General features: G+C 38.2%; 1 protein-coding gene across 1 annotated transcript in view; it reads left to right on the top strand.

The window, feature by feature from the left end:
* The window catches only part of smc3 (structural maintenance of chromosomes 3), a 31052-nt gene that overhangs the window by 10771 nt on the left and 3228 nt on the right, over positions 1-17053 (top strand). Inside the window, exons 6-25 of the mRNA XM_067416221.1 lie at positions 866-945; positions 1028-1106; positions 1572-1689; positions 3120-3295; positions 3444-3524; positions 4981-5145; positions 6541-6662; positions 7422-7635; positions 7758-7861; positions 8129-8228; positions 9929-10089; positions 10186-10327; positions 11134-11284; positions 11377-11529; positions 12111-12262; positions 12356-12514; positions 14117-14224; positions 14312-14420; positions 14507-14754; positions 16255-16467. Of these exons, the coding sequence (XP_067272322.1) occupies positions 866-945; positions 1028-1106; positions 1572-1689; positions 3120-3295; positions 3444-3524; positions 4981-5145; positions 6541-6662; positions 7422-7635; positions 7758-7861; positions 8129-8228; positions 9929-10089; positions 10186-10327; positions 11134-11284; positions 11377-11529; positions 12111-12262; positions 12356-12514; positions 14117-14224; positions 14312-14420; positions 14507-14754; positions 16255-16467 (2835 nt within the window). The remainder of the gene's footprint in view (positions 1-865; positions 946-1027; positions 1107-1571; positions 1690-3119; positions 3296-3443; positions 3525-4980; positions 5146-6540; positions 6663-7421; positions 7636-7757; positions 7862-8128; positions 8229-9928; positions 10090-10185; positions 10328-11133; positions 11285-11376; positions 11530-12110; positions 12263-12355; positions 12515-14116; positions 14225-14311; positions 14421-14506; positions 14755-16254; positions 16468-17053) is intronic.

Raw genomic sequence — 17053 nt, 5'->3', positions numbered from 1 at the left:
ACACGTTTTTATATTAATTATAATTCAAATTCTGTTTTATTGGCCACAATATAGTAATGATGAATGTTGAGAGGGGCACTTTTGATTAATTTTCAAAAAGGGCACGGGCTTGAACCCCCAAAGCCCTCCCCTCTGCAGTGCACTTGCCTGGTGTGTGTAACGTGTCCATGCCATGGTACTGACTCCTGTCACACAATGCGGCGAAATCTCCAACAGGGGTTTAACAGTCTAACGTTACAGTGAATGAGAGTATGAGCCGAAACGAATGCACGTGCAGGCCATAGTGTGACATCCGTTAACCATAGTGTAAACATAGATGACGTCACGGGTTTTTCTATAAAAGAAAGAACGCAGCCTTCGTATGTTGACCCAAGCAGTTTATATATTTATAATACTTACTAAAATATATTTCATATTATTTTATTACTTTTGTATTAGTTGTTTGAAGAGTAAAAAAAGAAATTGGTCGGTCTTAATGCAAATTTACAACCGGCAAGTCGGTCGGACTAAATGGAAAAAAAAATAATAATTTGAGTCGGCCCTAAATTGACAGGGTCGGTCGGGTTACGGCAAACAAGAATATTTTTAAGGATGGCCTAAAGCAGCTCTCTAGTGTATTCATGTTTTTATCCGTGGACGTCCATACCTCAATGGACTGCTGGTAGGTGTTTACTTGCCAGAGCAAACTTTTCTGCAATGATAATAATAAACAATAAACTAATAATAAACTCCAAACATACTTTGAAGTAAAAATTACATAACACCAGTTCGTTCTTTGATTTAATTTGAAGTATATCGGGGCCTTAAATGATAAGAAGTGCACTGCAGTAAAGGCAGGTGAATAACATGTCATGATTGCTCTCAGATTGATAAAGAGGAAGTGTCTCTGCGCCGTGTCATCGGAGCAAAGAAAGACCAGTACTTCTTGGACAAAAAGATGGTCACGTAAGTTTATTTCTCGTAACACATCATAGAAGAGATGATGATTAGAGCTGTAACTGAATGCGTTGTGTTGTGCGCGTTTCAGTAAGAACGACGTGATGAACCTGTTGGAGAGTGCTGGTTTCTCCCGCAGTAACCCTTATTACATCGTCAAGCAGGGAAAGGTATGCTAGTGTCTCTTGACATGACAAATGATTTGACTTTTTACAGTTATTCATGATTTTATTTAAAGGAACACACCACTATGTGTGAAAATAGGCTCACTTTCCAACTCCCCTTGAGTTAAACCGTTGAGTTTTACAGTTTTCAAATCCATTCAGCCGATCGCCAGGTCTGGCAGTAGCATTTTTAGCATAGCTAAGCATAGATCATTGAATCTGAGCCTATTTTCAAAAATAGTGGCGTGTTCCTTTAAAGCTTGTTATCACCTAAGATGCAGCTGCATCAGTGTTTTCCAGCCCTCTTAGACTGTAGCAAACAACAGCTTCTCTCTCATTAACATGAATGGTGTTGAACCAACAAGAATGTGGCTTTTAGGATTGAAAGCAGTGCTAATGCTGTTCTTACTCATTCTAAATGAATTTTCTCACTTTGTTACAACCATTTCATTGTCTCAAACATGAAAATAGATCAATCAGATGGCGACAGCGCCGGACTCTCAGCGTCTGAAGCTGCTCAGAGAGGTGGCAGGCACCAGAGTCTATGATGAGCGCAAGGAGGAGAGTATCTCGCTCATGAAGGAAACAGGTAGATCTTTCACTGAGAGACTTTTCTATTTTAATTAATGATTAGAGAGAATTGATAATTTCCAATCTGTATTTCTCTGCTTATTCTAATAAAATATTTGTAGTTGATCTTTCTTATTAACAATATTGTAGCGCTGCATGATTAACTGTTAAAAGGTCACACTCCAGATTTAAACACCCACACAATCTTATTCCTAAATGACATGGAGCTGTGTATATTAAACATTTGACAAGTACAATCACAGTAGGGATGGCTCGATACCATAATTTTGGCTATAGTATGGTACCACAATCTAACACCGTAGTATTTAATCAATCTATATGTATTCAATATTAAATCAATAGCATGCAGGGTCTGAACTGTGGTGGTGGTACTGCACAACATTTTACTCATTTAGAGGCTTTGCGTTTATAAAGCAGGAAATTACCGAAAATGTTTATTAGCAAATGAATCAACATAGATTATCACATCAAATCAGTAATTTGAAAACTTAAGAGTGGAAACACACTTACAGCACCATCTTGTCCAAAGTCTTGTCCTCTCTTCCACTCAGCTTTGAAAAGATCTTCATATTATATATTTAAATTATGTGATTTTATGTAAAAGTGTTGATCTGTGTTAAAAGACAATAAAGGTCTTTAGAATGATGCGCTTACCTGTCAATATCTTAATGTCTTTTACAAGTCTGGATGGGCAAGTGACAAATGGTTGGCAAAGTTTGATGGTTCTTCACCAGTTTTTTAAGCAAAGTAGTTACAAATTTCACTTTTAAAGCCCTATTTATTAAATTGTTCTGTAAGGGTTGAGTGAGATTCAACTGCTTTATGCATTTTGTTCATCTATGTTGTCACATTTGCCGGTTTTGGATACGTTTGGGTAGCACAGCGGTGAATGCAAGTAGAAAAGCAGCATATCAGTACGTAAATGAGTCAAATCATGATATTGTACTGTTTTAAATTAAATATATATTGGTATTTCCCCAGTACCTGTGTACCACACAACCCTAGATCACAGTGAACATTTGAATCTGAAAAAGTGTCTAAATCCATTATAAAATATGATGGACAAACAAAGCTTAATTTTAAAACCTCAATAGAAGTTTTGAATGTAAAAATGACAATCGGCGCAGTCCAATAGCCTACGAACAGCCAGAATGAGCGCTAATGCTTCCACTAGTTATAGATTTCCAGTAGTTTTAGTGTTAAGGGCTCCGTGTGGTTTTCTGTCTAAATTGGTTTAAAAGATTATCATTTGCATCCAACGCAAAAATGAAAATGTATTGTGTATTTATTATCTTTGTATTATTTTGTGGAACCAAATCTTTTAAATGAATCAGTAAAGCAGTACAGAAAACACTGTAGTGGATGCTTTATTCTTGTTTTAATAGTCAAAGGTTTATGACGTGTGTTTGTGTGTGTTTGTTTGTGCAGAGGGAAAGCGAGAGAAGATTAATGAGCTGCTGAAGTACATCGAGGAGCGTCTGCACACTCTGGAGGATGAGAAAGAGGAACTGGCTCAGTACCAGAAATGGGACAAAATGAGGAGAGCTCTCGAGTACACCATCTACAACCAGGAGCTCAACGAGACCCGGGCCAAACTAGACGAGGTACGCACACACTTCTTACTTGTCACCACCTTCTCAAGTCTATTTCGGTTGTGTCAGTAAATAAATTAGTATTCAACACACTGTAATACTTAGTAGCTGATGTGTGATTAACATCATCATTTATAGAAGGTGTGATTTCCTCCTCTAGTTGTCCACTAAGAGAGAGACCTGTGGAGACAAATCTAGACAACTGCGAGATGCGCAACAAGATGCTCGAGACAAAGTGGAGGTAAACTGAGGTTGTCAGTGCATTAATCACTGATGTGTATTTATGTTTCCTTTCATCCTCAACAGCCTAACATCTTGATCAAACATGTTGCATGAAAATTGCCACAATTTATTAGGAGAATGTAAAAAATCTAGTAGACTACAATTTATTTTTACCTGCTTCTGCAGTCACATGTCAAAAAACATTTCATGGAAGAATTATTAAAAAAGAAACTTTTTCCCCCCTTTATGGCACAATAAGACCAGGAACATTGATTGTAAATGGGATTTCACGTTAACTTTTCTTCCACTATGTCAGCCCCACAAACTTAAAATAAAGTAATGAATAGGCCTGTCACAATAACAAATTTTGCTGGGCGATAAATTGGCCAAGAAATTATTGTGATAAACGATAATATTTTCGTTCTGAGAACATTTTCATCTTAAATAATGATACACCTTTTTAAAGATCAATTAACTTTTATTTCTAAATATTATTTAACACTGAAAATGGAAAACATTTTAAATATCCACAATAAATGAACAAAACAACCAAAAATTATAAAAGCAATGGACTCTCAGTCTGTTTACAAAAAAAATCACTTGAATTAATACCAAAAACAAATAAAATGGATGAACTGCAGCGGATGATTGTGTTTTAGGTGCATATTGGGGGCGGCACGGTTTACAAAACCCACGGTTCGGTTCGTATCACGGTTTTCGGTTGTGTACGGTTCTTGTTGTTGTTTTTGCTTTTAATCGTTAATACTCCAGAAATGTACTTCAGCATATGATATAGCTTAATTATCCACAATTTAGGATACAGTATTAAACAATTTTTCATATAATGTAATCATGCACAAACTGAACTTGACTTGACCATCTCTGAGGAAAGCTAGATGAGATTTTGATACAGCAAGAGAGAAGACATTGATGACATTCTTTTCATTTATTTGGCAAAAAAAGCAGAATGTGTATTGCTATCTCTACAGAAATTAAGTGCCTCTTTAGCACACAAAGATTGAACTGAAGAAGTAACTTGCATTTATCAACTCAAACCGTCCGCAGTAGCGCGAGTGTGTGCGCGGCAAAAATGACGCCAAAGCGGAGTGCACGGGACCCCATTTCACTTGGCGGTGGGCACTTAAAATTTTGTAACTTGCAACGAAGAACCACGAATTTCAGGGGAATCTGGCCGAGCATGACGTCTCATCACAGCTCCCCAGGCGCGCACGCAGTCAGCGAGAGAGACGAGGAAAACAAACAAGCATGAAAATGGAAATTATTGTGGCCGGAAAAAAATATCAAGCTCAAATGTGTTTTTTTGTTGAGCGATTAATTGATTTATTGACTATCGTGACAGGCCTAGTAATGAAATGTGAAAATCCCCTAACATGTACTAGGAAACTGCTTTCACACGTCATACAGCAGCTTATGCTTGGTCATCTTATCTAACCTCTCTCTCTGTGTCTCTGTAGGAGACGGAGCGTGTGGTGAGGGAGCTGAAGGCTCGAATCTCCGCCATGAAGGAGGAGAAAGAACAGCTGAGCGCCGAGCGACAGGAGCAGATCAAACAGAGGACCAAACTGGAACTCAAAGCCAAAGATCTGCAGGACGAGCTGGCAGGAAACAGTGAACAGAGGGTGCGACTAGCAGACACACACACACTAACACATGCACACGCTACAGGCACACATATGCACTCAACACACACATTTCACAGAAGTGCAGTCAAAGAAAAGAGAAAGTGACTGTTTATAGAAAATTGCTTCGATTTTGTAAAATGCAGAGTTGTTTACGCTACAGTTCATAAGTTTGGAGATTGTTTAAATGTTTTTGCAAGAAGTCTCTTGCTCCTCAAGCCTGCATTTATTTGATCAAATTAGAGCAAAACCAGAAATATTGTGAAATATTACAATTTAAAAAACTTTTCTATTTAATACTTTAAAATTAAATTTATTCCATTGATGCAAAGATTCATTTTCAGCATCATTACTCCAGTCTTCAGTGTCTCTTGATCCTACAGAAATCATTCTAACTGGCTGACTTCCTGCTCAAGAAACATTTCATATTTATGTGAAAAATAAATGTTTTGAAATATTATACATTTCTTAAATTTCACTTTTATTCATTATTGGCACATTGAATAATCAAAAGGATCAATTACGCACGCACGCACGGGCACACACACACACACACACACACACACACAGAATTTGAGTTATATCAGTTCATGGATTAAAGTTAGTTGACAAATTATCCAATGATTTAAACTGATCACAGCTCTAGTTTAAAGAGCTTCATTCGATAATATTATTTTTTTCCGTTCCTCCTTTGTGTGGAGTGCATATAAACACTCATAAGCCCTATTTCCTCAAACAAATACCCACCTGCTTGTTCTTTTCGTATAGCTGCCCTCAATTGAAGAGGCTGCTACACAAACAAAGCAATGACTGAATTCACACACACACAAACACACGGGTTTGATACACATGCTCGCAAATGCAAACACACGCATAAATACACAGCGAGAGCCAGAGAGCTGCAGGAAATGCTGGCAGGCACTAGCGAACAGAGGGTCCGCAGTGTCTCCGTCTGCGTCACTAACTACACACGCTCACTCCAGCCCGGGCTTAAAGCCAGACTCAAACACACACATAATGCTTGTGTATCCCTGTATGTGTGAAATACACACTTTTGGTCGGCCCTCCCACATCCCAGCTTGGCTTATAGAGGGATTAGCCCCACCTGGCCAAGTGTGTGTGTGTTTTCCTATGGAGGAGAGGCAGAAATGCGTCATTTGCCCTTTGATCGGTGACTGTAGGTTTGCTCCGATGGAGATCCCCTTTGTTCTGCTCATGACGCTGAATCCTACACACCTGTTTGTGCACATTTCATTGTTCTCCATTTAAATATGAACACCTCCTCACGCATCTGCGCAAAATTTATTTAGGTGTTCTATTAAGAGGAGAGATTGATTAATTAATGCCCCTGCTTGTGATTCAGTTCTGTCTCCCCTCTCGCTTCCTGTCCAACAGAAACGGCTGCTCAAAGAGCGCCAGAAGCTTCTGGAGAAGATTGAAGAAAAACAGAAGGAGCTGCAGGAAACAGAACCCAAATTTAACGCTGTGAAAGAAAAAGAGGAGCGAGGAATTGCACGGTAAACTTTTTGAAGCATCAAAAGGGCCTATGAAGTGGGGAACGCAGTTTTCTTTCCTGTGTTGATGTATTTTCTTTTAAAATTTGAAGTTGGGGTGGGGCATATTAGGTGAATTATTATTTTACATACATGTGCACTTTTCAATGCTGTTTTGAATCATAAAAAGTGTGAGTAGTGTGTTGGATGATGCACTTAATTAAAATAACCCTAACCCAGGAAAAATAATAACCATAAAACCACCATTGCTCATTTACCCCCCATATATTTTTATTGCAATTTTACCCCAACTTATTTTTATTGCCATAATAATACCAGTTGCCCATTGCCATAATGCCAATTGCCTATTTTTTCCCCATCTAATTTTCATTGCCCAAATAATATCTTTGCCCATTTTTCTCTCATGTAATTCTCATTGCAATAATAATAATTCCATTGCCCCCCCCCAACTCATTTTTATTGCCCAAATTAAATCTGCCCAGTTTTCCCCAATCTAATTTTCATTGCACTAATAATACCATTGCACATTTTCCCCCCATCTAAATGTCATTGCCCTAATAATATTTTTGCTCATTGTTTCCCCTTCTTAATTTTTAGTTCCTTTTCCTACGTTTTGTTGGCAATTTTTTTTTTTTTAATTAATTTATTTCACAAAATATCACATTAAGGAGGACAGATGCATTGAAAATGCTATTTTGTGTCTTTAACCTATAGTTGAAGTATGATTTGTTCTGGATTCATTTGTCCATTGTGTTTTTTCAGACTGGCTCAAGCCACACAAGAGCGAACAGACCTTTATGCCAAGCAGGGCCGAGGCAGCCAGTTCACCTCTAAAGAAGAGAGAGACAAATGGATCAAGAAAGAGCTGAAGTCTCTAGATCAAGCCATCAACGACAAGAAACGGCAGATCGCCGCCATCCACAAAGATCTGGAGGACACAGAGGCCAATAAAGAGAGAAACCTGGAACAGTACACCGTAAGATTCAATAAAAGCTTGTCTTGGTATTGAACAGTAGAGGACAAAAAAATTACTTTTGCATGTTTAGTGGATGGTTTTGAATGTATAATGTTTCTTCCAAAATTTGATTTCGTCCACAGAAACTGGACCAGGATTTGAATGAAGTGAAGACTCGTGTGGAGGAGCTGGACAAGAAGTACTATGAGGTGAAGAACCGAAAGGATGAACTTCAGAGCGAGAGAAAGTAAGACCCTCCTGTTCTTATTCCCAACGCATCATGGGAACATTTCTGGCTTTGGCCCATTTTCCAGCATCCCACCCTTTCTTGTTACCTGAACGAACCGTTCCTCTCCTCACCTGGCATTTTAGTTATTAATAATCCACAAGCCATAGGTTTCACAGCACGATGAGGCTTGACGGATGGGCTATAGAAATAGGGTCTCCTGCTGAACCCAGGCATAGTGTTTGTGAGCCAGAGCTGATGGGTGTGTCGTTGTCCCTCCTCCTGCAGCTACCTGTGGAGGGAGGAGAACGCAGAACAGCAGGCGCTGGCAGCCAAACGAGAAGACCTGGAGAAGAAACAACAGCTACTGAGAGCAGCCACCGGAAAGGTTAGAATACAAAACAGACATTGATGAATGTTGTTGGTGTTATCATCTGTGCATTATTTAAACTTTTTTTTTATATAAAATTTATATTTACTAATCGTTCCACCCCTAATATATATGTATATAGATTCCTCATTAGTACCTGTGCAGATTGGTCGAATGAGTAATCTATGTAAATATATCTATGTTCCTTCTTATATTTTGACATTACTTCAGCTGAAGTAATGACGTTAGGAAAATTAAATGAGATTTGTCTGATATGTAGTAAAATAAATAAAAATAAATATGCTGAAAACATCAGGGGCCGTATTCACAAAACATCTTAAGGCTAAAAGTAGCTCCTAACTTGCTGATTTAGGAGAAACTCTTAAAAATTATGGGTGTGTCAGTCCTAATTTTAGAACTTTTCAATTTAGTGCTAAAACTTGCTCCTAAATCCATGAAACGCTAGGAGTAATCAAGAGGACTCTTAAGTCACTAAGACCAAAGCACTAACAATCCCACTGGCTGTTGCCACAATCCACCCAAAGACACTATACAACAATGAGGCAATAGTGATAATTAATGTATCTTTAATAAAAAAAAAAAGATAATATCAGATTACCTGTGGCAGTGGTTTTTACAAGTTCACACTTACAAATGAGTGAATAAAATAAAAAAATTCAAGCGTATTTGACGTGCTGTCCGAAGCGATCGAGGGCTCAGAGCGCTGAATTCAGCCCAAACCAGAGTTCTGCCCCATATCGCAGACAAGAGTGAGGAACGGGGTGGCGGAGGGATCCAGAAAACTTTGGAGGAAACAAACGTTAGGTGAGTCGGTACTCGGCTGTGTATATATACCTCATCTCACGCCGATTAGATAGTTTGAACATGCTCCTCACGAACATTGTTTATTAAACATAATTTGTCGCTTGAATTCTGCAATCTCTCGAAATGCACACATGTAAGAGGCAGACAATTAGCTGATCATATAGTAGTTTAATTACTTCACTTAGAGAGCTTCTATCTAATTTTTTGAATGAATAGACCAAGAGCGCCATATCTTGTGGGTTCAACTGGATAGGCTAACAAAACATTAAAACGCAACAATGACACATCATCATCATCATCGTCGCTTATGTGTTCTTGGGTCTCGTTCCACTTCCAAACTTACTCTTGTGCAGTTCGAATGATATATGAATGCAAAACGGACCACAGACATGTAAACGAACCAAAAACATGAGGTTGAGACATTAAAAAGGGCAGAATCTTTGTTTGTGTGTGTGTGTGACACGGAGGGATTCTTGCCACTGTTTGGCTCCTTTACACATTTTATAAGCTCTTCACAAGTTCTCAGCTGGTCATTTTTTTTTTGATCAGGACCAAACAAACCAAGCGAACCGAGCCACAAGTGTGAATGCATCCTAATTGTGCAACCCTACCTCAGAGTTCATTATATGTAACCAACATGCAAATGCATTTGAAATCAAATGCCGCCCACAACAGTTCACTCTGTATTGGCTGAACTGAACCATATCTGCTAAGCTCAACTTGGCTGCTGGATCATTTCTCATGGACTGAGTCAGTCACTAATTATAGCAACTCTCCCACGTTACAAAAATATACTTCTGTATAGACGAAGTTGGATTATCGTCATCTGTGCTTGAAATGAAAATACGAACTTAGAAATGCAATGTATTTCGTGTCATTTGCTTTTCCTCCAGGCTATCTTGAATGGTATCGACAGCATTAATAAAGTATTGGAACATTTCCGCCGGAAGGGCATCAACCAGCACGTCATCAACGGTTATCACGGCATCGTCATGAACAACTTTGAGTGCGAGCCTGCCTTCTACACCTGTGTGGAGGTGACTGCTGGCACAAGGTCAGACACACTGTCTATTATTAGATGTCATGTGCCACTCAGATTTTTGTGGCAGTGTGTTGACTAATGGAGTTGTGTGTGCTGGTGTTTGTTCAGGCTGTTTTACCACATTGTGGAAACTGATGAAGTGAGCACCAAGATTTTGATGGAGTTTAATAAGATGAACTTGCCTGGAGAGGTCACCTTCCTGCCTCTCAGCAAACTGGACGTCAGGGACACCGCTTACCCTGAGACTAACGTAAGCTACACAATTGACATGACATTTAAAATGGACCCTGTTTATGTAGTATCAGCATTAAAATGAAGATTGAATCTGTTTTGTACATGCATGTTATTGATCTTAATGTGAACAATTCATCCATCCATGCATTTTTTTTTTTTTTTTTTTTTTTGAATAATTTTTTTTTTGAGCTTATAATTGAATCAACTCAACCTTCCAATGAAGTCTCTGTTGACATATACTGGACTTCTCCAATCATGTAGTCTGTTTAAACCAGACCCCTTTATTATGCTCAACAGCAAACTCTCATTTAGATCTGCCTCCATCCAATCTAAAACCGATGGATAGAAACAAGTCCCACCCTTTTCTTTTTCATTTGCATTTAATCCATTTTATTCGGACATGCGTTACAATATGGGATTTAAAAAATCTGTAAAGATCTGTAAACATTGTGATTTATCAGTACACCTTAAAATGCGGTCACATTTGCTATTGCTTGACAACAGTTTTCGGATCTGTGCGATCTGGAGTTTTGTGTGTCCGCCATGCAAGAATTGCTTGTTTGCTCCTACGAATTTGCTTCAGTAACCAAAATAAGGCTTCTTGGTTTGAAAGTGACTTCTTTGATGCACTATTGACAATTTTTGCTGCCTTCATTCAGGAATGCCCACTTTACACATCCAGATAAATAAAACCAAGTCCTGTCTTTCCTTTTTTTGTATTTTCACATAACGGATTTAACTAAAAATGAGGCATACTCATCTTCTTAATTATTTATTCATTTATTGCCATTTTATTAAGTGGAAAATAATAATTTTCTGTAGGACGCAATCCCCATGATCAGCAAGCTTCGTTACAGTCCGAACTTCGACAAGGCCTTCAAACATGTGTTCGGGAAGACTCTGATCTGCCGCAGTATGGAAGTGTCCACTCAGCTGGCTCGAGCTTTCACCATGGACTGCATCACTCTGGAGGGTAAACAGATGCTTTCCTATATGTGTCGTTGTTCTCATTATTCAGGTGATATCTGAGCCCATGACATTGTGCTGTTTTGCTATGTGCAACAGGTGATCAGGTGAGTCATCGTGGCGCTCTGACTGGTGGCTACTATGACACACGCAAGTCCCGCCTGGAGCTGCAGAAGGACATGAGGAAGGCCGAGGAGGAGCTTGGAGAACTGGAGGCCAAACTCAATGAGAACCTGCGTAGAAACATTGAACATATCCTCTGCATAAACGCCTCTCACAAAGGGTTACTTATAATGTCGTGGCATGAAATCCAATGTATTGTAAAGTCCTACTTGTGTTTCCCAGTAGAGCATGCTGGTGTAATCGGCCTAGATGACACAAGGTCACAGAGGATGGCTGAATGAGTCAGCTAGCCATTAACGTGTATGTGGTCATGTGTGAGCTGCACACATGGTGTTATATTAGGAGGGATGAGAATGTGTAGCTGGATTGGAGGATGTGATTCTCAAGGCCTCAAGTAATATTCATTTTAAGCTAGATCGAATCTCACCAGATTTGCGTGGCTCATACTCTGTGACTAATTCAGAAATATGATGACATAACCACCTCAGTTTCAGCAAAAACAGGGCAAATAAAGTTTTTAACATCTTATCAAAGTATACGCACTGCTGAGAAGCAAAAGCATTAAGACAATATAAAAGTTAATATTAACAAATACTATAAATAGTAAAGAAATAATACTAAAAATAACATTCAAGAAGCGAATTAGCTCAAGGTATGCAGATTTTCAGGATTAAACTGGATCACAAGTTCTCCTTAACTCAGTTCTTCACGTATCAATAATGAAATTGACCAGCTGATGAATCAGATGCAGCAAATCGAGACCCAGCAGAGGAAGTTCAAGGCATCCAGAGACAGTATATTGTCTGAGATGAAAATGCTGAAGGAGAAGAGACAGCAGTCAGAGAAAACGTTCATGCCCAAGGTAATGCACTGTACTGTGTTTTCAAGTGCTAGTACAATGTCTGCCATTATTTCTCTGATCTTTAATTTTATTTCTCTCTACTGTTTCCCCCAGCAACGCAGTCTTCAGAGTCTGGAGGCCAGCCTGCACGCCATGGAGAGCACCAGGGAGTCCCTCAAGGCAGAGCTGGGAACGGACCTGCTCTCTCAGCTCAGTCTAGAAGACCAACGCAGGGTGGACGACCTCAATGATGAGATCAGACAGCTGCAACAGGTTGGGCTGCTCAATTTACGGCAGAAGTCATGAACATTTATTTTCATCTATATTGAGTTCACGATTGCATATCGACTTTGGAACCATCATGATTTTATTGAATTGTAATAACTTTTTAACCATAAACTAAAAAACAAATAAAAAATAAATGAGAATATATACAGTACTGGTCAAAAGTTTGGAAACATTACTATTTTTAATATTGTTGAAAGAAGTCTCTTCTGCTCAGCAAGCCTGCTTTTATTTGATCAAAAATGCAGAACATTTTTTTATGTTGTGAAAAATTATTTTATTTTAATATACTTTAAAATATAATCTATTCCTGTGATCTCCAGTGTCACATGATCCTTCAGAAATCATTCTAATATGATGATTTTTGTCAATGTTGGAAACAGTTTTCAGGATTTATTGATTAATAAAAAGTTAAAAAGAACAGCATTTATTCAAAATGGAAATCTTTTCTAATAACATAATCTCACTTTTTATCAATTTATCACATCCTTGCTGAATAAAAGTATTAATTTCTTTAGAAAAAAAGAAAGCAAAAAAATTCAGTTACTGAACAATAGTGTATATTGTTACAAAATATTTCCAATTTTTTTAAATGCTGTTCTTTTTTACTTTTTATTCATCAACGAATCCGGAAAAAAGTGTCATGTTATAATTTTCCAACATTCATAATAAATCATCATATCGGAATGATTTCTGAAGACTGCAAATTCAGCTTTGCATCACAGAAATAAATTTAGATTTTAACGTATATTAAAATGAATTAGATCTATGATTTTAAATTGTAATAATATTACTGTCGTTTGTGTATTTTTGATTAAATTAACCCGGGCTTGACGAACAGAAGAGACTTCTATCAAACACATTAAAAATATCAATGTTTACAAACTTTATACCAATACTGTAAACACACATATGCACACAATAGTAAAATAAAATCAATTATACAAACAGTAATCATTTTATTGATATTATCTTAATTTCATAATCGATGGAAGCCAAAATCATTAAAATCGATTCATTGCCCAGCCCTAACAACATTATGGACTGTTTGTGTGCATCACTGACATCAGATACACACAAAACTGGCAAAACCTTCTCTTCAAGTTGCAAGTTCAGTCTGATTAGTGACATCTCAAAGTGGTGTTTACAAGGTCACAGGCCACAAGGAAGGACTAGTTACTGTGACATTGTGTGTGTATCATCATGCTTCAAACAGTGGCTGCAATCTCATTTGTGAAGTTAGTCAGTCTGAAGCTCTGTTAGATGTGTGCGAGAATAAGCCTGAGGCCGCAGCTGCAGCTCTTTACCACCTCCACCCTCACACACGACACAGCAGACAATTAAGAAGCTACTTTAAATGTTGTATAACCGGCCCACATCATTAGCCTTTGTTATTTTTGTATTGCCTTCAATTTGGTTTACTAATTTGTCTGCTTTTGTATTTTCAGACTTGCTTAGCCATTAAACATATGCATATCATTTTCACGTTTTCTTTTAGATGTGTGTTCACATGGCCAAACGTGTGGCTTTTAGCCCGTAAATCACAATTACAGATGTTTGTGTTTCATGTGTGCCATGTTTTTACTTTAGGACAACAGACAGCTGCTGAATGAGAGAATTAAGCTGGAGGGAATCATGACCAGGGTGGAGACGTACCTCAACGAGAACCTGCGGAAGCGTCTCGACCAAGTGGAGCAGGTGAATATAGCAGTTTTGCTGTTTGGCAGTAAAACTTGTATGAGATACAGTGACATATAGTGCTCTAAAAAGTATGTGTTTGTGTAGGAATTGAATGAACTGAGAGAAACTGAAGGAGGAACTGTCCTTACGGCAACAACGTCAGAGTTGGATGGCATTAATAAACGCATAAAAGACACTTTGGCTCGCTCTGAGGGTGAGTAAAGACTCAAATCCTTTTCTTTCTTTTTTTTAAATAAGCCCCAAAAAATGAATTTTGAACTTGATTGTCACATTTTTTAGATTTGGACACCCTCATTGATAAGACGGAGGTGGAAATAAAGGACCATCAAAAGAGTATGGAGCGCTGGAAGAACATTGAGAAGGAGCAGAACGAAGCCATCAACCATGACACTAAGGAGCTGGAGAAGATGACCAACAGACAGGGCATGTTATTAAAGAAGAAAGAGGAATGTATGAAAAAGATCCGTGAGCTGGGCTCGTTGCCGCAGGAGGCCTTTGAGAAGTACCAAACTCTCACACTCAAACAGGTACACGGCCGTTACAGAAAACATATTTGGAGCTTCTTTTTTTTACCCTGAAATGCAAGGTTTTCCTCTGTAGTCAAAGTTCATGGTCAAGTTACTAAAAATTGTCCTTATTTCCAGTGACTCATTTAGAGTGATATCAAACCGTGTTTTCCTTCTTGTTGCAAATGAGGTCATAAACGAGTATTGCATAATCGTGAAGACCACGATTTGTCCAAATACCCTTGAAGAAGCCTTTTACCTCCTCCTCGGCGCATGTCTGGCTTTAATTTTTCCTCTCATCCCCCTGCAGTCTCGCAGCTCTCCCACTTGTCTCTCATATTATTTCTCTCAGTTGATCTTCCTCCTCTCTCTTCACCTCTCCAGTCAGGGGCTCTATTGTGTGTCAGCCCTCCTACACCGAGGTGACTCATTCTTCATTACCCCATGCTTGCGCTCCAGTTTTTTCACCCTCTCTGGGTGAACTTGAATGCGTTGAGGAGGGATGTTGAATTGTCATCACTGTCTGTTTCTTTAGCCATCTTCTGGAATTCTCTCTCTCGCAGGTTCAGAAGTGGTAATAATGGCATAACGTTCATTCAAGTGATTTTTGTTCTGGACAAAATGTACACATTTTGTTGTTTGCTAAATTAGATTTAATTAGGAGCTGATCCCAATCTGTTGTCACATTAGTTACTGTCGGCAATTCTGTCCCTCAAGATCCACAGTCCTGCAGAGTTTAGCTCCATGATGATTGAAAAAATATGAGATGGTTTTGAGCTCTTTCCCAAAAGTCTTCTCACACATGGCTTCTCATCACCACGTTGTCTGTACAAATAAGATGCTCACTGCTATACAATACTTTTAGAATTGTTACTCACCCAATCAGGCCAGTGTTTCATTGTTTCTAAAGTTATCATGTGCCTGACTTTTCAATTTAAACATTTGAGCAATTTAAAGCATTCAGTAGTACTTGCGCGGTTGTCTGTGCACTCATACCCAGTGCGCGCACACATAAAGCTGCCGCTCAAACAGCTTGTGACTACCAAACCGAGTGCTTTCTCATGGCTTTATTGCACTTTAAATGTTCAGAAACACACAAAATTGTCAAAATGCCTGTCTAGGTGAGGATTCAATTAAACACAGTTGATGTCTCAAGTGAATGTAAATGAGAATGTGAATGATAAATAAAATGCAGGTTTATCAGTATATTTGATCAGATGTATTAGCTCTTAAAGTGACAGCAGCCTAATAAATAAATAACCTGCTGCTCTCTGTGTTATTACTGTTAATCAAACAACAAAAGAAGTGAAAATAATTAATCTTTGTTTAATTTATACAACGAAATATTACGTTTTTTAGAATTTATAGTATTCCTCTACCTGAATACTGGTAGACCTAACTTAGCTGAAAACCTTAAAGCACTCTTTCATTTGTATTATTTATTTATTTATTTATTTATTAATTTTTTTGTATGGTTACGTGTTGTGCAATGATTTTGTGTGTGTGTGTGTGTCTGTGTAGTTGTTCAGGAAGCTGGAGCAGTGTAACACAGAGCTGAAAAAGTACAGTCACGTGAATAAAAAAGCCTTGGACCAGTTCGTCAATTTCTCAGAGCAGAAAGAGAAGTTGATTAAGAGGCAGGAAGAGCTGGACAGAGGCTACAAATCCATCATGGAGCTCATGAACGTCCTGGAGCTGCGCAAATACGAGGCTATCCAGCTTACCTTCAAACAGGTATGACCATCAGAATCACTCAAGCTCGTACGTCTTTCACGGACAGGATTATAAGTTCCTGTTAATAAGTTTGTATCATTTATTTTATTTAATTTTATTTATTTAAAAAGTCTAGCCAAAATCTTTTTTTTAGGACTGTTCAGCCATTTTGCTTGAATCATGTCCATGATTTATTTTTTGTGTTTACAATGCAAGTGCCAAAACGTTTTCCACGAATTTTGTACCATTCTGACTTGTCTTGTTCCGGCCTACAAGCACTTGATTCTCTGAAAACTGAACATCCTATAATTACTTGCATAATAGGGAAAGTGGACTCTTTAAAGAAACAAAATTAAAGATGTTAATATTGTTTTTTGTTGGAGACCAGGTCATATGGGATAGACTGGTAATGAACAAGCAGATAAAGCAGCAAAGGAAGAACTTCAGTTGAAAATGACAGAATGTAAAATACCAGCATCTGACGTTAAACCCATATTGAACCTGTACATTTATAACAAATGGCAAATGGAATGGAGCGAATGTGTAAAAAACAAATTATATGAGGTGAATCCAGTTTTAAATCAAGGAGTTATTAGTTATTATTTTG

Source organism: Pseudorasbora parva, chromosome 14 (genome assembly GCF_024679245.1).
Source record: "Pseudorasbora parva isolate DD20220531a chromosome 14, ASM2467924v1, whole genome shotgun sequence".
In the NCBI taxonomy this organism is placed as follows: Eukaryota; Metazoa; Chordata; class Actinopteri; order Cypriniformes; family Gobionidae; genus Pseudorasbora; species Pseudorasbora parva.
This window is presented reverse-complemented; position numbering and strand designations above follow the sequence as displayed.